This window comes from Poecilia latipinna, unplaced genomic scaffold (genome assembly GCF_001443285.1).
Source record: "Poecilia latipinna isolate Pla-1442-1.1 unplaced genomic scaffold, P_latipinna-1.0 Scaffold238, whole genome shotgun sequence".
Taxonomy (NCBI): Eukaryota; Metazoa; Chordata; class Actinopteri; order Cyprinodontiformes; family Poeciliidae; genus Poecilia; species Poecilia latipinna.
The window spans coordinates 291,185-315,346 of record NW_015112854.1 but is presented as its reverse complement, the minus strand read 5'-3'; the positions used below and the strand labels follow the sequence as shown (position 1 = coordinate 315,346).

At 39.7% G+C, this 24,162-nt stretch overlaps 1 protein-coding gene across 1 annotated transcript in view; it reads left to right on the top strand.

Moving 5' to 3' along the window:
• Positions 1–24,162, top strand: part of vav2 (vav 2 guanine nucleotide exchange factor) — a 130,649-nt gene that overhangs the window by 104,015 nt on the left and 2,472 nt on the right. The window contains exons 10-29 of the mRNA XM_015032390.1: positions 2,466–2,565; positions 4,776–4,871; positions 8,407–8,475; positions 8,766–8,852; positions 9,157–9,245; positions 9,755–9,887; positions 10,287–10,301; positions 10,647–10,756; positions 11,357–11,458; positions 12,953–13,041; positions 14,902–14,915; positions 15,030–15,048; positions 15,922–16,049; positions 18,111–18,182; positions 19,208–19,269; positions 19,558–19,674; positions 20,131–20,218; positions 20,424–20,547; positions 22,546–22,632; positions 23,738–23,892. Of these exons, the coding sequence (XP_014887876.1) occupies positions 2,466–2,565; positions 4,776–4,871; positions 8,407–8,475; positions 8,766–8,852; positions 9,157–9,245; positions 9,755–9,887; positions 10,287–10,301; positions 10,647–10,756; positions 11,357–11,458; positions 12,953–13,041; positions 14,902–14,915; positions 15,030–15,048; positions 15,922–16,049; positions 18,111–18,182; positions 19,208–19,269; positions 19,558–19,674; positions 20,131–20,218; positions 20,424–20,547; positions 22,546–22,632; positions 23,738–23,892 (1,756 nt within the window). The remainder of the gene's footprint in view (positions 1–2,465; positions 2,566–4,775; positions 4,872–8,406; positions 8,476–8,765; positions 8,853–9,156; positions 9,246–9,754; positions 9,888–10,286; positions 10,302–10,646; positions 10,757–11,356; positions 11,459–12,952; positions 13,042–14,901; positions 14,916–15,029; positions 15,049–15,921; positions 16,050–18,110; positions 18,183–19,207; positions 19,270–19,557; positions 19,675–20,130; positions 20,219–20,423; positions 20,548–22,545; positions 22,633–23,737; positions 23,893–24,162) is intronic.

The following is a 24,162-nucleotide window of genomic DNA, read 5'->3' as shown; positions in this document are numbered from 1 at the left end:
CCCAGGCAAACGAGCTGGAGTTCGATTAAAACGGACTAAACAGGGCTGGTGTGAATGAGAGAGAGAGAGACCAGGACTCTGAGCGATCTCTGTGTGCAACATCTAAACTGCATATTTCTCAACACTTTCCACACATTTGTCCACATCTGTAAGGTAAAAACAGTAAAAATGAAGCGCATGGCATGCAGAATTTTGCAGCTACACTTCCAGTTTGCAGACATCCTCCTCTCTCCAACTAACCCTTCTCAAGATTCAGTGTAAGAGCTTTGCCAGCTCTTTTGAAGGGGTGAGGGCTGGAGTACCGCGCCAGCCGTGCCAACGTCCTACTTCCAATGTGTGCCACGTGTAGCAGCGTCCTCCAGGCAAGATGACTTTGAACTGGCTCCCAGCTGAACCATCCCAGATCTGTGTCAGTGTCCCATTGTAGCGTCTAATGAAGCACCGCTTGGAACGACGGGATATTTTTCCTCTCACACTGATAACAGGAAATCTGCCTTTCATTAGAGCTCTGTGATTACAATTTGTTGGCAGTAAGATGCCACCCTGACGAACGCCGCCTCGAGTTCAGCCTGCTTTACTTTTCTAATCAGAACACATTTATTCACACAATCATTTATCTGCCCCCCCTGTGGTGGTAAACATCTCTTAAACTGACCTCTAGAACTGTGTTATTAATCTTAAAACGAACGTGCGGCACACAGCCTGCAGGCCGGGAATCACAGAGCAGTTCAGAGCTAATTATGGACTCAGACAGTGATCTCTCTTTTATCTCTCATATTGTATCTTAAACATTTCAGACATGCCAAAGAGCCACATTAGTTCTTATTAAGCCTCATATTGTAGCTCAAGCATGCAAATTCAGTCTCAGAGGACGGCCGCAGATATCTCAGTCACAATCTAGTCTGTTTCAAGTGATGTTTCAATTTGCGTCAGATTGAGGCGCATATTGCATTGGGTTTTTTATAGATTCGATTTTTCAGCTTAATTAAAAATGTGACGGTGAGGACAGAACAGAAAAACCCAACCTGGATATGAGGCTTTAAAGCTAAAGTACTTTTGTTTTGTACTTATAGATGTTGAAATATTTATTAGTATTCATGGTGAAGATATTCAGAAAGTCTTAAAATTGAATTAGCTTTCACTACAGTAGCATTATCTCACTCTGGAAAATATCCAACATTTAAAAATTGTTATTAATCTGGAATTATGAACAATTACATAAAAATTAAAGGTTCTGTGTTTTTGTGTCAGAGGAAATTAGTAACCAAATTATTATTTGGAATTAGGTAATTTAGCCATAAATGCACATAACTGATCATAAGATGGCAGCAAAAAGTCTTCCAACGTGCTCCTTGGTATGTGCTGAATATGCATCAACAGGCATTAAGAGTAGAAATCTACCAATTGATTTTGTAATTGATTTTGGTGAATTTTGTCAACACCCAGGTTCATAAAATCACCTGCTGTGCAATTATTGGTATTTAAGTAATAAATATGCAGCCCGCTTTGTACCTGGTGAATGTCTGTGTTTACTTAGTCTTATGTTTGGGATTCTAGTTCTAGTTCAGGTTCTAGAGATGTTTTCATGGCATAACTCCCAAATATTTGAATGCTGCTCTTTTCTACAGTCCTCTTAACAGAATGTTGGAGATTTTATTTTTCTGGCCTTCCTTTCCAACTCGTTTTATGTGTGGCAGCAGAATTAAACGCCCTGTGGCTACATGCTAAAATAAATTAGCCTCTGTGTCACATCATGTATTTACCCGAGGGGAAAAAGGGAAACTACAATCAATTTTTAGGGAACAAAAATTTTACCCTCAACAAATGTGCTCAAATTAGAAGTTGTGATTATTTTCCTGCAATAAAGGAATAATAATTTTGTGGGGTTTTATACATTTTTGACAGGGGTGCCAATATAATTGTCTGTTCATATACTGAGTGATAACATACTAATAGATTAAACTGTAATAATGTGAACCTCCAGTCGCATTTTTGTGTTTTATTGAAATTAAATTGTACAAAGGTAGTAGTACCACATCATATTCTGTGATCAAATTAAATGACTGATTCTCTTTATGTAGTAGGATGGAGAAGCCACTTGTGCAACTTTCTAAAAAAAAAATTCAGTTTTTTTTAGCCTTCTTTTGGTTTTTGGATTTGGTTGTGCGCTTTTGCTCTTTTATGGTGTAAGAAAGGATCCATCAGGATAAAACCTCAAAGGTAAAGGAACTATGAGTATTCACATGAATTAGTTTCCCCCACTTTACTGTCTGTCTCACTTTAAGATTCATGCATATTGTTTGTGTCGGTGTGAGTTCTGTGTCCACTTCATGTGAACAGAACTGACGGAAAGGTCAAACACACAATCACCTTACTTCCTCTAACGTGTCCTTTTCCCTCCGAATCCTGAAAGGATGATGAGGCGTGACAGTTTGGATTAATCCAGAGATCTGTCCCCGCCTCAGGTTGCTGATCTACGGTCAGTACTGCAGCCACATGGAGAACGCCCAGAAGACACTGGATGGGCTAATAGCAACACGGGAGGATATGAAGATTAAAGTGGAGGTAAGCTACTTTTAGCGCTAACTATGCAGACTTTTATTTAAAGAAATTACAATAAATTTGCAGGTGGGATTCAGTTCATTTGACTGATTACGTAAACATCAGCAATATCTAATGCAGTCCAGTATGCTGTTGCTGTAAAGTTTAATCTAATATAGCTTAAAATAACGGGTGAAAATTTGACACTATTTCTACGTTCATCTATTCAACAAGATTTATTTCACATCAGCGTAAAAGACAAAAAAACAAACAGAAATTATTGTGTTTTATGGAATGAATATTATTAACCGTGTGCGTGAAACTGTATAAGCAATAATGATGGGAAAAATAGAAAAAGTATGCAGTAAATTTATATGTATTGTCTGTTGAATACGGAAAGTAAAGATTGCTGCATACAGCTTCACAGTTGATGTCAAATTATTACTTTTTATGGCCAATATATTTATTTTTAGAAGAAAAATAGTCACTCTGAGTATTTACAAACTTCACTACTTTTGTTTTTATTGCTCCAATCTGCTTTGCATCTCGCTGCTGTAAAGGCTGTTCAGATGAAATGCAATTGGCTGCAAAGTTAATAAAGGTAATGAAAATGAACTTAGTCACAAAAACCTCATTTGCACTTAGCTCGCCGTAAAATGACCTGCTAGCACGGTTGCAGCGAGCTCAGGTGAAAATGTTAACGATGCTGGTGAGGCAGCAGAGTGGCTGCTTTAAAAAGGAGCAGAGTCATTCTTCTGTCTGCTGTTACCTTGAAGGAAGCCTGCTGCCAGGATTAATTTGGTGCTCACAGGCCAAAATGTTACTGCTAGTGGAGTTTCACCCTAATTAACATTAATCCAAACATCAAGAGTTCATCTGTTGTGAAGAACGGCTTAGTGTCTGAGAAGGTTCAGGGCGTCTCCGAAGAGTTTGCTAAGGAGTGGCAGCTTCTAGTTGTTATGCATGAGGCTTTTGGACCCTGGACTGGTGTCAAAGAAAGTGGAAAATGAGAAACGTTTCATTTAAGAACAACAACAACAAAAAAAAAGACTGAGGTTCTCCTCAAGGGATCTGGACCGGGCTGCAGCGGGATGAGGTTATTTCCTCAGATGACGATGCTCCCTATGAACCATCTTGGATAGGAAAAGAAAAAAAAAACCTTTCCAGAGAACCAGAAGTAACATTGCAAAAATACAAAATCTTACAAAAATCTTTCAAAATCCTAAATTTGGTCCAGTTTCTAGTGCAAATATCTTAGTTTGTCCTATTTCAAGTCCACTAACTTCAAAAAGTTGACTTATTAAGCATTTATAGCTTGCTAAAAAGTTACTTTTACTTGGTAAGATTTTGTGTTTTTGCAGTAATACGCTATGAATCCTGTGTCATGTGACAGTGGAGAATCTTGGGAATTTTTATGTGTGGCTGTGGAGAATTTTAGCTGTTTTAAAAATGTGATCAACATAAACCAACTTTACCCAACAATACAGGATCAAATCAGTGCTGAGCAAAACCTTTTTCCAGCTCAGTTTCCCAACTACTGGAGCCTTACTGACACTTTGTATAAACTTCATTTATCCCCTAATAAAATCCTTTTAAACTTGTAAAGTCTGCATTACTTATTTTGCTTCTGCCAAAGTGAAATCTAACGAATCTCGATCTGACTCGTTAAAGCTTGAGAAAAACTGCTTTTGTCTCAGAGCGTTGGCACGGCCTGCAGAATGTGAACGAGTGTCATTTCTTGTGCAGAGCTGTTGTGTAACAGTTGCATCAGCAGTCTGTGAGCAGCGAAGGGGCTCTGGGTGCCACTGACGGCGTAATGGGGTGATCACAGTCTGAGAGCCTCTCAGACGGGGCCAGCTTTGTAGCGCCCTAAATCAGCTTCTTAGGGTCTCTTTAAAGGCCTTGTTGGCGGGGAGCGATAAGCTGTTAGGTGGAAATAAGCTTCCACACAAACCGCTGCGGGGGAACAACAGCGGCTCTGTCGGCTGATGATGCAGAGTTTAATCTGTATGTTTTCATTATTTGGAGGAATTTCTTTGTCAGCATGCAGAGCAGTTGGGCTCAGTTTCTGCAGAAAAATAAAACAAACACCTCACTGTTGTTACTGGAATGTAGCAATAAATTATTTAACAATGCTTGTGGAAAATGAACAATTCCCTGTTATGCAACATGTGATGATGATGATGATGATGATGATGATGATGACCGCCTTGCTGCTCATGTTGTTCCTGCAGGAATGCACCATGAAGGTGCAGGAGGGGAAGTTCAAGCTGCAGGATCTCTTGGTGGTTCCCATGCAGAGGGTGCTGAAGTATCACCTACTACTGAAGGTAAGGAGCTCTTCCTCCTGACCAGCTGTGTCCTCCGTTTCACACCACTTAATCCCACTTTGGGCATTTGAAGAGTGAGTTGACAGATCGGCTTTAAATGCCCTGCAGCTCTGTCGTTTTCTCTTCTGTTGGACTTGAAACGCATCTCTTTGAAGATGGAGCTGATGAAAATCTTCACAGCTTTAAATTTCAAGCTGTTAATGTTTGTATCAAGTGCAGTCCTGAAAAGTTTGAAGCCTCCTAGTGGAGGAAAGCAGAAATGTCCCAGTGTCACTTTAAAAAAGGAAAAATCTAAGTGGATTTATTAAAACATCAAAAGTTGGCACAATAAGTAGAGCTCATTGTGTCAGCTGCTATAAATATGTTTCAGTTTAACATGTTGATTACGAAGTTATAATTTCCTTTACTGTTTGGTCTGGTTCTTATAGCAAAGAAAGAAACTAAACAGCTACAGAAACACAGTTTTAACACATTTCATAGTCAATCATTCACCAAACTGTAAAGAGGATTCCCATACGATGCATTAAAAAACATTTTGTCATGTTCAGTCTGCAGATTCTGTTCTTTTTCTTCGGGTTTTCTGCAATAGGACGACACAGAATAGCACCCACTGTCGAGGTGTATATATTTATAACAAATGAAGATTTTTTTTAATTGTGGCCTACATTTGTTTTTAGCCCACTGAGTCAAAGGTTTGGTAATCAACAGGATAAAACACTTACATTTCAAATTAAAAGCATGCTAATAAAACACAGGAACAGCACACAGGTTCATCTTCTGACAGACTGCTTAATGTTAGTTTGCTTCATGAAATCCAAACAAAACACTGATTACTTTTTCGCTCTTACTATTAAATAAGTGGATCGCTGTAATATCCCCCATGATTGTTTCACCCTCATCTTCCAAATCACTCGGCAAATGAGTTACTTCGCTGCAAGTCGACTGTGAACGCTGCGACTTTTCTGTTTGTTGGTATTGAACCGTTGCAGGAGCCGCAGCAAGCCTTCCAGGTCAAATCAGCCGTGCGCTAATCAGATTAAACACACCCCATTTCACCGCCTCCCGCAACTTTGCAGGAGAGTGTCGGCGCACGCGCGGCGCCCCGAGGCCGTACCACGCCGACAGGTCCTGTGTCTGTGTGGAGGGGCGCTTTCACAGGTCTAATCATGCCTGAGGGCATCGCTTCACTTAATGCTGCGTCGATATCATCGCAGCAGAGTTCACCGTTTGTTCGTGGTGTGAATAGATCCTTTATGTGCTGTGAATGAAGAGAAATCAGTATCTCCGATTGCTTTTGTTGATTTCAATCCCAGCTTTGAACTGAAAGGTTATGATTCCAGGCTTTCTTTAAACAAATGTACTTTGTGCAGAAATAATTTGCAAGAAAAGCGTCAGTGTTTTTGAAAAACATCAACAGCTGGTTTGTTTTTGTGGTTTCTTTTCTTCATAATGTATTGTAATTAGGGAATTGATTTAGTGCCACCATAACAAAGCATGTAGTTACCCTTTCTGGTTATGAAAATATGTTTTTGTGCTGTTATTGCATTCACCTGTTCATCATTTCTGCAGTAACTATATGTTAGACACTGACAGCTTTTACTCTTCTACATTTTACCCAAGAGAGATGAAATGCTATGCTAACTATGTGCAGAAAAGCCTGTTACTGTAAGCTGGTGGCTGATTATTTTTAGATATTTAGCATCAGAAGCCGTCATCCTCTGTGAAGCTCATGTATGTAGGCTGCAGCACAGGGGAATCCCTGAACAGCACCATTTACCATGTGTCACTTCAAAACTTCATTTTGTCTCATGTGAAATCAGACATTGAGGAACAAAACTGGGTGAACATGTGTCGTGTCGTAGCCTTTAAACTAACAGAATCTGAGAACCTCACTATGTTGCTTGGAAAGGCTGAGTTAGTCACTTTTAGTGTTTTATTTGCAAGCATTTCTCTGTGTGATAAAAAAAATGCCTCATTTTAGTGAAGCAAGCTTTTAAAGTAACATTTCCCAGCTGAACAGACAAGCTTGTAGCGAGCATCGGCTGACATTTTTCGCATCAGTTTTGTACATTAATGAAAAGTAAAACTTTTTGTGCCATGTTGTGGTTTTAGTGCACAGGAGAATTTCAGTCAGTTACAACATCAACAAAAAGTTGAGTTATGCTAGTAATTCAATCCGAAAAGGGAAACTTACAGACACATTTCACACAGTGATGTTTTATCTTTGATCACTTTTGATTATCATGATAAAAACCTAGTTTTCTTTAGACAATTTGAATATTCTACATTGCATCATATATTATATATTGCTATGCTTTGACATTTAGCAACATCAGGGAAAGCACTGTCTTTACACCCTCAGAAAAGAGGATAAGTTACTAAATAGAAAGCTGTTCTATTATTGGAAAGTTGAGTGGAAGGAAAAAATGTGGTAGAATGTTTGGTATTATTACCCAGAAGCAAGATGAAGCCTGTCCTCCCTGCAGCCATGCTTCCTCCTAACAGGTTGGAATAGGGATTACTTTAAGAGTGTAGAGTGTGAAATGACCACGCTTTGACATCTTGCTGAAGTATCCAGCAAACCACAAAGAACAGCAGCAATGATCACAGCACTCAGTGTCCTACTATCTCACATCAGTGTTTTATTTCTCAGATGGGCTGCAGGTCTGTTCAATTGCATCTAGGCACATTATGTTGTTCTGTTCTTCATAATGACATGATAAAAATTGAGCCGTGGGGATTATGGAGTTGCCCAGAATTCATAAATTGCTTGTTTATTTATGTTTCCACCTGATTTCAGATGGTTCTGATGAGGTTTAATGAGCTGCTGTGAAACTGAGAAAAATGTGTTATCAGAAAAAAATGAAGCTCTTGTCTTCATGAAATCACAAAGAGTATTTTCTCAGAGTGGCTCTTCAACACTGTTCAGGTTCACTATTGATTTTGTGAAGAATGCATCTGGAGAGATCTGGTTCACTTTAACAAAACACAGTAAGGATGGGAAGTTTATAGAAATTGATTTGTAATATATTGTTATCCTTCCCAGATAAAACCTGCCCTGCTACTTAGATGCAGTATGTTAGCACCTTCAACCCATCAGTGGCTCTCTTGGTACAGTTAGCACATGGCTAGTTTTGCAGAAAATGTCAAATATTCCTACTATATTAACATATAAAGCTAAAAAAAAAAATGCCAGAGGGACAAAAAAAAAGAAGATTTTTGACACCTTAAACCGTGATAAATTTGTGTAGCAATCACCTGTCATCTGTAGCTTGCTAGCTAAATATAGCTAGTTAATTAGCTAGCCAAACTGGAAACATTCCCTGTATGGTAGTGAATGGCTGAAGTGGGCACAGTTTACTCTGCTGCCAACTTGGCGACTTTATTATAACTGAAGTTGTTGCTGTGTATGGAGTTATTTACTAGCCTTTACATAAATGCTACCTGTGTTCTTAGAGTAGAGCCTCTTCTGTCTTTGCAAACCTGAACTAGTCTGAGATAAGATTCAGTAATAATGACCAACTTTTCTTTGCAGGAACTTCTGAGTCACTCGACTGACCGACCTGAGAGGCAGCAACTTAAAGAGGCCCTGGCTGCTATGGAGGTGGTTTTTCCTTTAAATCAAGCCTAAAAATGTGTTTTTTTAGAGTTTTCCTTCATTAATAATAACTGGAGTATTGATTAATTCTAGTTTGGACTACTAGAATTTATTTCATCTCCTTATTTTGCCTGTAATGTTTATTTTTAGTTTATTGTGTTATATGCTTATTACGTAAATTAGTTTCAATAAACTTGACTTTTTTACATGCACCTTTGTTTATATGCAGCCATTTGAACAGTGTGCTCTAGTTTCTATTGAACTTGAGCTTTCTGTCTCTAATCATCCCCTTCTAGGACTTGGCCATGTATATCAACGAAGTCAAGAGAGACAACGAGACGCTGAAGAAAATCAGTGAATTCCAAAGTTCAATAGAAAATCTTGTAAGTGTCACTTCTTTCTGCTGTAGAAAAAGATCTGCTAATGATTATGTCTTGTCTAAATACCTTGAAAATGTAAATATTTAATGACCTTCCACTATATAAGATAGGCTTGTGGAGCTTCTCTCACCTGTTTGGAATATAAATGCAGTGAAAAGCAGAAATGAAATGTTGCTGAGTAGATCTCCAGGCGGAACTAATGTCCAATCAAGCCTCCAACACATATCCGTAATTACCAGCTGTGCAACGCTCCGTTTCTGAGTGATAGTGCATCAGATTGCCACCCTGTGTGTCTTTATAATGTAAGCAGCAGGTGAAACTGGAGGAGTACGGCAGGCCAAAGATAGACGGAGAGCTGAAGGTGTCCTCCATCGTCAACAGAACAAAACAAGACCGGTGAGTTTGAGTTTGGTCTCAAAGGGTCAGCAGGACTGAACTGACTGAACTACAGCTCAGTACTAACAATTGTGTAACATCTGGGTAATAAAAATGTAACTATTCTGAAGTTTTATGTGATTAGTGCAATGCAATTAAGTTTTAGTAAGCTTGTAACAAGATGCTGGCAGTAGAGTTATTGTTTAGTAGTAAATATGTGATAACGAAGTAATGGTATGTAATTACCAAAAGTAATGTTTATGTCATTAATGTGTAATAAGTGTAATTACCTTAATATAATGAAATTAGCAAAACAGTTATATGTTTTCAATTTAACATAAAATAAAAGTCTAATTACATTAATAAACTGTTCTTAAAATCAAATAATTACAACATTTCATCACAAACTGCCATCTCCAGTCAGTTTTCATGTCCTTCTACTGAGTCAACAGGGTCACATCATGTCACTTCTACCCAGAACCCGTTCATCCCTGTCTGATTACTGACGTGCCACACTTTTCTGTTTGCAGCTACATTTTCCTTTTTGACAAAGTGGTGATTGTTTGCAAGAGAAAAGGCTACAGCTACGAGCTGAAGGAGATCATTGAACTCCAGCTGTACAAAATGTCAGACGACCCCATGAACAACAGAGACATGAAAAAGGTAAGAAACCAATTTGGTTTTTGTTTTGCTCTGAAATCGGACCGAGCAGAGCTGTTTGTTCCACAGTTTAATCTCCGCGGCGGCACCGCCGCCGGCGCACGTGATCAAACAGCCTGTGTAATCATTACAAATGGTGTCCTTGAGCCGAAGGAGCTTGTTGATGATAATTTCAGATACGTTTGAGTAATGCATCGAGGTGCTGATCGTGCGTCGTGCTCGTCCGTGCTTGAACAATCATGTAAATGCAATGAAGGTCATTTAGGATTCATGGAGACGTAGTGCATTGTGCCACCGGTCTAACATTGCTTTCTTTTGGTTTGGATCTGCATGACTCCGTCCATGTTTGCATGTGTAACTGGGTCTTTCTCTGGTGTCTTTCTTTTTTTGCATGCCTGCCAGTCAAGTGGAAAAATGGTAAGCCCAAGCGACTCCCTTTTATTTAACTCATCTTCTCATGGAGGCCTATTTTTGGAAGTGTTGTTCTTTGGGTGTCATGCTGTGATTGCACATGTAGCTCTCTGCTCTGTGACCTGCTCTTTTTTTTGTTGTTTTGCTCAGATGCACCGCTAAAGCATGCAAGGGATTTTTTTTTATTTCCTCCTCATCTCCGAACCAACTGTGATTACGCACAAAGCACATAAAGTTTACAAAAATTTGCTTTCATCACTAGCTTTTTTTTTTTTTTTTGTTCATCTCTGTCTGCCACTGCCATCCACATATCCCTCTTCCATCTCCCATACGCTCACTTTCTCTCTCTAGTGGTCTTATGGTTTCTACCTGATCCACCTGCAAGGGAAGCAGGGCTTCCAGTTCTTTTGTAAAACGGAAGAAAACAAGAGGAAGTGGATGGAGCAGTTTGAGATGGCCATGTAAGTATGATTACTCAGAGGAAATCAGTGCTACCTGAAGTAATGGGATTTGAATTGCAGCGCGTTGCTTTTCTGGAGTAAATTGTTTTTACGTTTAAAAAGACATTTCTGTTTTTGGCAGCACGCAACGTAGTTTAAAACTTTTACCCCATCAGAATCAGATTTCTCTTTAAGAAGCAATGTGTTGTTTAGCAGAAAAACTATTTTTCGATTAGTTTTCACTCCACGCCATTGTTTTTTATTTTTAATAAAAACGCCTGGTGGCAAAAACTTGAAACTGCTGCTACGCAACTTACTCAACAGTTTGTTGCTAGGCAACCAATATGTGAGTTAGTTTATGTTACATCCTCGCTTAACTGACCATGAGCCACAAAAGTCTTTCCTCTGCCTACATCCCCCAGAATGCTGTGTGGTTCTGGATCTGAGTTCAGTAAATGCTCTACATAATGAATATTCTGTTATATTGATCCAGATCTTGTGTATATTGTGACGTATATTGTTGTTGATCTGTCGTCCATCCCTACCTGTCGGCGGTTGCATTCTTGTCAGAATCTGCCTTGGCTGATCGGTTTATTTTACAAGAAACTATTTATTGTTCAGGTCCAACATCAAGCCTGAGAGAGCAACCGCCAACCAGCACAACTTCCAAATGCACACCTTTGATAAGAACACCAACTGCAGAGCCTGCAAGATGCTCCTGAGGTAAGACTTTTATTTCAGGGCATTTGCAGTCGGGGGTTAGTGACCAGAACAGCCTGGAAATCCTTCTTTAACTCTTACACTCCATCTTGAAACACCCTTAACTACCATTTTAATAATTCAAACACAAACTTCACCAAAGCATGCATACATATGCACTGTTGGAACCATCTTAGCATTTAGCTAACATCTACAGTCTCGTATTTCCGCTCTTGAGGTACCGCCAATCAGCTCAAAGAAAAATCAATTGGCTGCTTTGCAAACGCCAATAGGGTGTCAGGTAGTATTATGTCTACATCTACATATTTTCCCAATCTGCATTTTCTTTCAAAGATTTTAGATATACTCTACAAAAAGAATCCACAAATATTTTGCAAATAAGTCCCTTAGAAAAATCTGCTAATGCTGAAAAGATTCCAGCTTTTGGACGAGTGCAAAATTGTGAAGTAGAATGAACATTTTAAATAGTTTCCAATATTTCTTTTCACTAAAAGAAGTGTCTTGTATCTTAGTACTCATTCCCCTTTACTCTGCTGCCTTTAAATCCGTGGCAACCAAATGTAGATGACAAACGTGTGTCGTATTCCTACAGTTTCATACTTTACATATCAAAGCCTGATAAAACACACAGAAGTTTATGGATGTAGTATGACAAATTTGAAAAAGAGTTTAGATAGTTTTGTGGAGTGCAGCACATGTATTTGACATATCAAGTCATCTCTCAGAGATAAAGAAACAAAAAGAAAGAAAACTGAAGTAAAGTACCTACTTACGTCCTCAGCTAATGTCCTTCAAGCCTTCCAAACTTGGCTTTAAGACTAAAGCAAATAAACTACATTAAATCAATTGGTGAAAATACTAAAATACTCCAATTTTAGAGTGAGAACACTCTTAGCTGACAGATGTTTTTAAACATCCCAACTGTAAGCTCAAACCCGAGCTTCCTGGACTGCAGTGGGTCACGACCCGCCGCTGTCGTGGATCACCACTCTCACCTCCATCCCAGTAAGCCGGATCAGCACCGCTCTGTGTATTGACCCGCACATTTTCCCGGCATTCGCTGACCTGAATTCACAGAGCCTTCGGAGGCAGGAGCCAGCCATCTAGATGCTAATTAGTGCTGCATCTCCCGGTGGATCCTGCCGTGATTTATGGGAGTCGGTATTCGGCGCGGCAGCATTGCTATGCATGCAGTGTTTACTGTGGACATTACAGGAACACCTCCGGACCGCAGGGGTCAAAACGAAACCTGCATGCTTTATGGTTTTAAAGAATAACAGCAGGAAACGATGAGAAAGCAGCCATATTTGCCAACTGGAAGAACAAGGAGTTAGACTCTAACGCTGGAGGTTAATGTTTGTCTGAGACACTTCCTGTTTGCATTACAGCTCTGAAAGTTTGCGTGCGTGTGTGCGTGTGTGTGTGTGTGTGTGTGTGTGTGTGTGTGTGTGTGTGTGTGTGTGCGTGCGTGTGTGTGTGTGTGTGTGTTTCCTCCAGGGGCATCTTCTATCAGGGCTACTACTGCTCTCGCTGTGGAACAGGAGCTCACAAAGAGTGTCTGGAAGTGATCACCATCTGTAAAATCAGTAGGTGTTTTCTTTCTTAGAGCATCTGTTATTCACTTTAGGTTTATGGAGTTAAGAGGTGCTCTTTGGGAGCATTCTGACAAAAACCTGTGTGGCAAATAGTAATGCTAATGGTCTATACGATGACAGTCATCGGTCTAAATCACAGCTCCTTTCCCAATGGTTCTCACTCCTGGGAATATGTGTAAAAAGCCTGAATGTATCTTTTATTGCAGCGGCATCATCTTAGGACAGCACTTATAACGTTTTACAGGGTCGGAGTGTACAAGCACATGGATGTGTAACCATCACTCTTTGTGCTACTTTTACAAGTCCTGCTGGGTTTTCTGAAGGATTTAGATCTGGGGACAAATATGACCATCAGTCAGTGTTAGTTTTGTGTCTGGTGAAGCTTTTCTGTATTGATTTTGTTGTATGTTTTGGTTTATCATCCTGCTAAAGGATCAAAGGATGCTTTATGCTTTAACAAGACTTCTGGAATAAAAACACAGCCCACAGCACCACAGCTCCTCCACCATGCTTTCCACTGGGCATGAGAAGCTTTTCCACATATTCATCCTTTGTTTTACGAGTGTTTGATGCTGAAAAGTTCAGTCCTTATTTTATGAGACCAAAACAGATGATTGCAGTTAAAGTCCAAGGGGAGTTTAGCAAAATCCAATTGTTTGTTTATGATGCTAGACCAGAAAATCCTGTTTTCTTTAAATCATAGTAGCATCACTGTTGACACCATGCTAAAGTTCCCAGGGCTTTTGGAAGATAAAACAGCCCCACAGCATCACAGATCCTCCTCTTTACTTAAAAGTGGGAATTTGAGGTGTATTCAAAGTTTCCAGATTATTGTAGAGTATGTTTTCTTTTTATGAAAAGCTTAGTTTAATTTTATTTCATTCCATTTTGTGTTCAATTTAAGGTACAAATGTCCAGAATCAATAGATAATTAGCCTAAGCTAATTAGCATTGTCAGTCCACAGAGGTTTTTCTAAATAAAACCAAACAAATTATATATTTTTACAGTTTAATATCATTTAATGACATTTAATATCCTCATACAGTTTAACAGAAGCCACATACTTAGGATGGTGATGGTGAGAGAGCCTGTTAACCTCACTGAATAAATGCAGTAAACTAAAAGATAAATATACATTTTTACTAGTGTGACATTGTGTGGTTGTATTTGTGTCGAGGTTTTTTACACATGTTTACAAGAAGTAGCAAGAAGGTAAACATGGCATCCAGGAAACAGCAGGAGAAACCGGGAGGAAGGTGGGATTAATTCATTGTGTCGTTGAGTTTGGTACCAAAGAGGGAAACAGCAACTGGGAGTCAGGATGAATCATGGGAAAGCCGTTTCAGACCCCACAGGGGGGTTCAGACTTGGTTTTGGCATTGCTGCTCTGTAAAATTAATGATCAATTTTAACAGATTTTCTATCGGTATTGTTGGATCCTAAAACAGCAAATATCAGTTTTTTTTCTTTTTAAACACAAGCTTAAAAAATGTAATTTGTGTGTTGCAGCATATTTTCACACTATCATCCCGTTTCCAGATGGATTATTCTTAGCTATCCCTTCAGGGGGATTCACAACCCCAAATGTGTCCCGCAGATTTCTTCGACTTTAGCTCAGATGAGCATTGAGGTGTTTATGTTATATTAAAGTGCATGTCAGTTTAGCAGAGGAAACCTGATGTAAGCATGGCAAAAAGAACCAAACAGAGCTGCTAGCACAAAATTAAATATTGTTTGCCACCTCCATGCTTCCTGATATAAAGTCACATATTTGTGAATCTGTATTTAACTAGAAAACACACTATATTGCTTATTAAATTATAAAATAACATTATTTTTTCTTGTTTCAGATCCTCACGATATGGTGAGTTTACTTGTTCTTCTAAACAGCAAAATTCTCCTCAGTTAAAGTTAAACATACAATATTTAATTTAAGCTATGATAAGTTTCTGATTTTGCATTTGTGTTTGTTTTGCAGGAGCCTGGAATGTCACCAGGTCAGTTTTCTCCTATCTTTCAGCTGAGGCTTGATTTTTCTGATAACTGTCCTGCTTGTTGTCACAGCTCTCTGTCGCCATCTTCTGGATATTTCAGGTTAACCTCATGAGCTCTTCAGCGTGAGAGCCAATGGATCAAATATTATGAGTTTAATCAGAACTGGTCCAAAATTATACAAGGCCTTAAAGAGAATTTAATTTGAGAGACCTAAAAAAGATTTCTTACACACAGATTTGATAAAAAAAAACTAACTTGTGGTTCAAAAAGGGCTCATAAATGTTCTACTTTAAGTCGTTATGCAGTCTATATCAGGGGTGTCAAAACCTAAAACATGGCCTACATTCTGGACAAAACACTATTGCATAACTATTTTTTTTTCATAACAGTAAAATATTAGTGTTGTGATTTTTTTTTTCTTCATTTAACCTGGATATAAATACTCCAGTGAGTATCATATCAAAAAGTAAAAATGTTATGTTTTCCTACAAAAACAAAAAAAAGTTGAGTGGAAGGAAAAAGTGTGGATTTGTACATGAGGAAAAGCAAGTATTTCAGTAGATTTGTTATATATAGTCATTTAATTTTGTTCACGTTAACTGTGACAGCTTAGGGCTAAAGTAATAGTAACTTCAATTCATGAATCCTCCAAATAAAAGATCAAAAAAGGGAACACACACCTTTTGACAGCTAGCCAAAATATTTATAAATAATAAGTTCTGCAACCAAATATCACTATACAGAATAAATTATGATTATAGTGTGTTTACTTTAGACAATTCATGCAGTATTTTGACTCATAAATGCCAATTTAACCCTTCCCTCAGTTTTTAATGGAACTGTTGCTTTCTGATTTTTCTCCAAATTGTTTCTAGGTCCAAAGATGGTGGCTGTGAGGAACTACCACGGCACACCGACGCCTCCAGGGAAGACGCCTCTCTGTTTCCAAACAGGAGACTTCATCGAGCTGCTAAAGGGGGATCCAGACACCCCGTGGTGGGAGGTACAGATGCCCCCACTCAGAGTCCAAAAACCAGAACATTTACTGACAAAACAAACCCAAATTACAAAATTAGGTACATCTGATAAATAGTTTATCAGTATAAATATATGTAGCTGCAAAACTGAGTTCTAACAGTTTTGCAGTCTGGAGCAAATCTGTAGGAGAAAATAAATAAAAAAAATCTTCAAAAAGGTTAAAAACAAACAAAAAATCCATAAATCAAATCAGACATTGAAAATAAAAAAAAAATGATTGAAATTGAAGACTTTTTTAACACAAAAGTTTAATTTACAGTCCAAAAACTGATTTTTTATTTGTATTTTTTTATTTAGGCACAACCATTTCTGTTTCAGTGGCTTAGTAAGCACCATCTCATATTTAGTAATCGCCCTTTATCTCATGTTTCTAAGACATCTTGGATCAGTAAACCAATTTAATTCTGGTCTTATCCAAGCAGAGACCTCCCCATCACATGCAGGTTTTAACTGTTTATTTTCCAGTGGTACTTTCTGCTTTAAATACACTGCAGGAGGTCGCAGATGGCTTAAACTCAGCTCAAGCTCAGTTGTTGCAGATAAGCTGCCATTTTATGATTTAGCCACTAGAGGCACCGACTGGCATCTCTTATTGCTTAAGATGTGAATTAATGACACTAATTAGTCATTAATTAGACTAATTAAAGAATACATGCCTGTATTCTTTCACATACAGGCATGTTTTAACACAAAGACATCGGTCATGATGTTCAAAACAAACATCAATGCGGGTTTGTTTTGCATAAACTTCGAGTTGACTGAGCATTTCTGTATGTTAAAGCTTTCTGTGGTGAAATAATCGGTGCACCATCTGAAATCTAAAGCTTGGCCAGAACTGGGTCATCAACAGGACAACAGACACAAACACAGCAGCAAATTTATGGATGAATGGCTGGAAAACAATAATCAAAGTCCAGACTTCAATCTGATCATCATATCCTAGTGGGACGTGAAGCAAGAAACGACAGAAAACACCGAAACTTATTGATGCTAAAGCAGTTCTACCAGCTTTTCAGTCTTTTTCCCGCCTTTTACTAAAAGAACACAGTTGATGGTGTATTGAAAACAGACAGAGCTTTACTGCCAAAGCTGATTAACACATTTAGTTAATTGCTAGGCCTTGATATTTCTGTGAGGAGTCAGCTGAGACTTATGGAAGTCATTAGTTTCAGGATGGCTGGAAAGCCTTCTAGAAACTGTTATTTTTACACTTCTGTCAATAATACTAGAAACATTAACACATAAACCTGCAATTTACTTTATGTTCCTTCTTTTTTATTTGTGTTTTACATTTGAAAATAGAAGGAGCGGCTCTGCTGATTGCATTGTCTTATTAAGACCTGCAGAGGTGATTTCTCTATTATAAATAATTCTTTTACATGATGGTTGATGTCGCTGCAGGGTCTCTCATTGTCTCGGCGGCATAATCGATTTTTATCCACTAATGTCGGGCTCTGCTTTTCCAAGAGCGACTCGGGGCGACTTTGTGATGCCGTGAATTTATCTTGGCTATTAAAGTTGGTTATTTCTCTACAGAACGCTGGTTTTAATCTCTCTGCGCGAAGTCGGAGGGCTGCTGCGGCTCCCGATCGATCGCTGCAGGGAGGAAACGGTGAAGGCACTCCAGCTTCTGTCTGACGCTGATGAGCAATCTTGATGGATTCGTTGCCTTTTTAGTGAGACCTGTCAGAATCCAATCTGATGTGGTGGATGTAGCATCTCTCAAACTGGTTTACTGGCTTAGTTTTAGCTCATTGTATCAGGAGAGCAAAAGCTTTTGCTTTATTTAAACCTGTTGCCTGCATTAACTTATGATGTCGCCACTAGGGGGCAGCAAAGATTCACATCTTATGGACACACTAGTGCAGCTGGAGGAGTTTTATAAACTCATTATATAATTCAAGATATTTAACCCCTTGTTCTTAAAACCGGTTGGCTTTCTTCCATAAAATCTTTAAAAAAAAAAAAAAAAGATGCAATTTTTCATTATGTTATATTTTTTTTACATTTTATTTCTGTCTTGCAGGGGAAGCTGATACAAACACAAAAGAGTGGCTTCTTTCCCAGTTCATGTGTAAAACCTTACTTAGACCCGAAGGTAGGTTTTTACTCTAAAGCGACCGTTTTACTGCCTGTCCAACATAAACTGGAAGCGTATTCAGCAGAAATTCAGGATCATTTCTTCAGGCAAAATGTCCAGAAAATGCAGCACAAAAAGCTTTTCCATTTTATAACCTTACAGCCACCAATTTAAAGGTATTTTATGAGATATCGACTTATTAACACAAAGTTAAGGCATCATTTTTAAATGGAAAGAAAATATTTAACAAAAGAAACATTGCATTTGTACTGTTTTAATCTAATAACCCCAACTAAAATTGTCTGCATAGAATTGCTTTATTATACAAATGCTTATCCTTAACACACCATCCCTATGTTGATGCTCGGTGGTGGCAGCATTATGTTTTGGAAATGCTATAGAGATATGACTAAATACTGGGCAATCCTGGGAAAAGAAAACCTTAAAAGCAACAAAAATAACTTGAAATTCAGCAGAACAACCAAAACATGAACCCAAAGCGAGCAGAGAGGTTTATGTTGAAATGAGAATTTCTTCTAAACATTAATGATAGAAGGAAGTTGAAAATAAAGCGCAGCCAAAACTTTTCACATTTTATTCATGTTGTTGCCATTAGAGAATAAACTGAAGTCTGTGCAGTGCAAACAAAACACCTTTAGGTGTTGTTGGTCGTTTCTCTGAATTATGAACTTTATTTCATGTTAGCCATTCCCATACAGCCTCCTGTGCAGGTCGGGCTTTTAGCCCTCGCCGTTGCTTCCTGCTGTAGGGTGGCATCTCGCCGTCATCCACATTCAGAATATTCCTATGAGATGCAAATCCTCCAGTTAAGCTCGACTCGAAAGTGAAAGCCTCCCATGTGCTGAGCTGTTCCGATGTGGGCCGGCTCTGCATGGAGGGCTTCCACTAATGAATCATAACTAATCTCAGCAGGAGGAAACTGAGGAAAACTTAGAAACATTTTGCAGTTTGTTTAAATCTAACGTCGTCTGGTTGTTTGTTTCTCTGCATAATGCATTCCTTCCTTCGTTTGTTTGTGACAGCCTTTCCAGTCATTATCCAGCCGGCAGTCATCAAGAGAAGCAGACTACTATGGATATCCTTGGTATGTAACTCTTAACATCTCAGCGTTTTAGATTTAAAGGGCCGGGACACTAATTTTTATCATGCAGAGCTGCCATTAACCACTCTGACTCCCTATCGAACTATCAATCTGTTGATTTATCCTCTGGTTTTTCAGGTTCCATTGTTAGATCCTGACCTCTGTAAAATTATGTACAATAAAATTTTATGTTCATAAAAAGAGAGAGAGAATTCTAGGAATTTGATTCTGGGAAAAAATTATAATAATTAGAGCATGCCATCAATTCTTCTTCTTCTTCTCCTTCTTTAGGTTTGCAGGGAACATGGAGCGCCAGCAGGCGGACAACCTCCTGAAGTCCCACTGCAGCGGGACGTACCTGATCAGGGAGCGGACGGCCGAGGCTGAGCGCTTCGCCATCAGCATCAAGTGAGCATTTCACAGAAAGCTGGAGGAGAAGCTGGTCCGGCTCTTATTTATATCCCAGGGAAGACAGAAAGTGTCTCAGGAAACCCCGGCCAGCTTGTGCAGAGCCCGTTTCTGGCTCCAACTAATTTCCATAATTGCTTTTTTGGTTTATTTTCTCTCTCCTTGGAGACGGTGCTCCACGCAGATATTGTTGTTTGAGCTCTTGCTGGAGCTGTCACATAGTGATGAATTAGGGTTGTATTCGCAAATTTGCTTCCAAGCCTTTAACACAGGTGCAAAAGGACTGCGGGGACGAGCCTCTCATGTATTTGCATAAGTGAACAAATCTTTACCCTTTAGAAAACGACTTCAGTTGCGCTGTGTTCATAAAAGTATTACGCCGGAATAAAACTTTGACATTACGAATCAGGAGGTTTTCAGATTGATTACATCAGAGTCTCCTCCTCCTCTGTGCAGATTCAACGATGAAGTGAAACACATCAAGGTTATCGAGAAAGATAACTGGATCCACATCACTGAAGCAAAGAAGTTTGAGAGTCTTCTGGTAAGGAAGGAGCTACTTTTCATGTTTCCGTTCAGATACAGTCATTTAAAAACCATAAATTTCAATTTCTGGATATGTAGAATAACACTTTAGGAATCCCAGACCAAACTGCCACAACTCCAGTTCATGCCTTGAACTTTTACGTTGAGTTTCCTCATGGAGTGCGAATACTTTTGCTCACGTTGTGTGTGTTGCCATGCAACAGGAGCTGGTGGAGTACTATCAGTCGCATTCACTGAAGGAAAGCTTCAAACTGCTAGACACCACGCTGAGGCATCCCTACAAGTCCAGAGAACGCTCGCTAACTCGGGCTAGCACACGCTCACCAGGTAAAGTTCCCCTCAGCAGCGCTTCCAAACTTCCTGCTAGCAAACATGAGGTCGATTCCAACACAACCCGAAACCTGCAAACTCCATCTGAGAGCATGTTGCTTGATTTCCTCCTGCTTTGTTTCACTTCCTGATTCTGTGCTGGATTAGAGACTTGTGAGTAATTAGGGTGAGAACATAACAAATAATAACTGAAGTTGGTTTAATCAGCGTCTTTTGCTCTCATAATTGGATTGCAGCTTAATGACGACGATGAAACTACAATGTCCAGTGGTTCACTGTCAGGGCTTCGTTGTTAAAACCCCTTTTGTTGCTTCACTTGTGATGAACCGGCTGGTCAGTTGGTCACAAACATCACCAGGAAGTTTAGGCAGCGTGGAAGAAAAGATCTTCCCTTTGGGAAAAAATGAAGAGTTTATACTTTTCATTTTGTGACTGTTGAATGTACCAGATCCAGATCAGTTCATTCAAACGTGAGAGCGTCCACAGTATAGAGCTCTCCCAACACTTACTGGTACCGATGGTAAACATGTTTTTGTTGAACGTTGTTGTGTCTGTGGTGGTATTCACTGGGGCTGGACCGCATTAAAAGCACATAGAGCTGCATATTTTATAGTTCAAACAACAAATATACCTCAATATGCTTTAAACAAACGTCTCAGATCCCAAAGAGGCATTTTCTTTAGAATATTTAGACATGCGGGATGAAAAATCTGTGAATCGGAATCATGCCCCACAGAAAAATGTGAACTTTTCTGTGGCGTGAGATTGATGTTGTCCTCTTCCACCACCAGGACAGCACTTGATTTCCCCCTGTGACGTTTCACCAGGTTGGAACAAACAAAGCAGCCATTCCTTTCTGCACATCTCTGCATTGTTCAGAATCCTGGCTCCTTGCTTTGAGCCTTCTTCTGTGATGCCACTGTGATGTGGAGCTCTGCAAGTTCATCTCTGCGCCCAGAGATGAACTTGCTTTTCCCCACATGGCCGCCTGGCTTTATGACTGATGATGGCTTTGGTAATGAGCCTTTAGGGGAGCGAAATATGCAGCGGATGCTGCGTATTTGTGGTAACTTTGGGTAAAACAACAGACAGACTAAACTCACTCCCACTCACTTTGGCTTTCCTGGTGTTCGGCTCCTGCCAATTTCAAAGCTTCTCTTGACTCATACAAAGAGTAATTGAGGCAGGCCGGTGGGGAACAGAGAAGAATAGGAAGATGACACAGTTAAATGCAGGAGTGCGGGATAGAAAATGGAAAGGGAGCTAACCCAGAGGTTTGTGGAGCCACAGAACTGGCTGCCGTCTCTGAGCATCAGACTGTATGAATACTGGCTCTGTCGCTGCGCTGGCGTCTGTCCTGCTCTGCCTTTGTTCTCTCCCCTCACCCTGAAGAGTGACCCTGCTTCCCTTCTGTCTCAGCTAAATTTAGAAGCTCTCCTAACCTCCACTCTGCAAAGTGTGCTGATTTTTAAGATGCAGCTGTGTCCTCTCACCGTTTAGACGTGAAAATGGCTGAGACTAAAAAAGAAACTAGTAATAAGAGACTTTATTTCAGCCTTTTCATTCAGCTCCACTACGCCGCTAAACAACTGTGGGAAGCTCAGACGATGATGTGACTTTGACAGCTTCCTTGGTGTAAATTCCAGATGGCAGAAGGTGGCACACTCAAAAACTCAACAGGAATTACCAGCCGTCCACCATAATTACTTAAATAATTAGTTTAATGGTCAAACATGTTAACTCTGAATAACAGTCCCATGTTTACCTTCACCGTGGGACAAAAAAACAAACTGTATTCTATTTACTTACCTATGAATGAGCCACAGATGAACTCTGTAAATATGCAAATTTGCTCGTGGAATTGTGAAATTTATCTTCTCTTCCTGCGTTTCCTGCTTTAGCTCAGCATGCCTGCATCTCAAAACGTCTTCCAGCTTCATTTCTTCTCTTGTTTTCTTCTCTCCCTCTTTCTCTCTCTCCGTTTCCTCCTATCAGCAGCAACCTGCGCCTCCTACAATTTCTCCTTCCTCAGTCCACAAGGCCTGAACTTCTCCTCTCAGAGCTCCGCTCCCTTCTGGTCAGGTACTCCTTTGTGCTCCCGCTGACTTCTCGCTCTTGTTAACCTCAAATTACCTACTCAGCATATCTGCTCTCATGCTCATTACTTCTTCTCAGAGGCACTTTTCATTGGCAACACTGCAATGTTTGCAAGAATTACATTTTATTCATTAAATGAAAGAAAAAAATGTTTTTCTGTTTTATTCCCATGCTTGCTTGTCATTTTGTACAACAGGTTTCATATGTAATCGTTACAAATAGTAATTTTCATTACATAACAGCGGGAAAAGCAAGTACTTTTCAGGTTTTTTCACTTACAATGAATAGCGAGGTCTGTTAAAGACCTAATCAATCACAGACTTGTTCGTCCATCTTTAGGAACCTCTCCTAACAGTTAGGTGAGAAAGCAACAATTGTTGACACAATTATTTGAAAATGAAAGGAACTCAAGGTGACTTTCAATCTCCCTCGGACTGAAGCTTCTTGCAAGATCTCGTTTCGTGGAGGATCAAAAAGTATGGATCAGAAAACAGAGATCAGCTACAATGACCTTGGACCACAGTCTCAAAGGCTGCTATTAGTAACACACTACACCACCATGGATTAGCATCCTGCAGCACATAGCATTTATCCAGAACCATCAGATGTTTGCTAACGACTGATATGCCAAAGGAGGCATGGGAGAAAGTCATGTGGTCGGATGAGACTGGAAACTTTTTTGGTACTCACTCCATCCAAGAAAGATGAGTACAATCCCAGGAACATCGTCCTAAATATCCAGCTGTGGGGGGGAAATGGCTTGATTTGGGGAACCAAGACTGCACCATTGTGTAGAGGATGGATGGAGCCATGTGTTGAGAGATTTTAGGCAACAGTCTCCTTTCACTAATCAGTTTGGGTCTTCAGTGGTTCATTGGGTCTTCAGTAGACCATTGACAGTTGTCCTGGTCTGAGTCTGTCTCTCACAGCTGAGGTGTACCTACAAAACTGAACTTTAATACTAGCTTCCTAGAGTAGAGGATGTCAAAATCTGAAATTTGTGTGGAACAGGATGACATTTTGACAAATGAGACGTGTTGGATCCCCGTTTATGCATGTTATCAATGCCCCCACTGTTTCCATTTCCCAGTGTTTACTCCTCGGGTGGTGAGCACGGCAGTGGCCAGATATAACTTTGCAGCACGCGACATGAGGGAGCTGTCCTTGCGGGAAGGAGACATCGTCAAAATATACAGCAAAATTGGCGGAGACCAGGGCTGGTGGAAAGGAGAGGCTAACGGACGGGTAAGTGCTACGATAAAAGTCTGAAACAGCCGAGATTAAATTTAATGATTGAACCACTGAAGACCCTAAAGCAGGTGGCTGGCAGAACCTTTCTGTGAAACGTGGATAGCATGTCAGTACTCTGTTTTGGAAATTTGTCCCCATTAAGCTGCACATTTGACCGTCCTAATGCGCTCCTGTGGTGACAGGAGGAGTCCATGCTCTAAGCTCCCGCAGTCACAAAGCCATAATTTTCTGTTTCAACTTCTTGAAATGGTCTGATTTAGATTT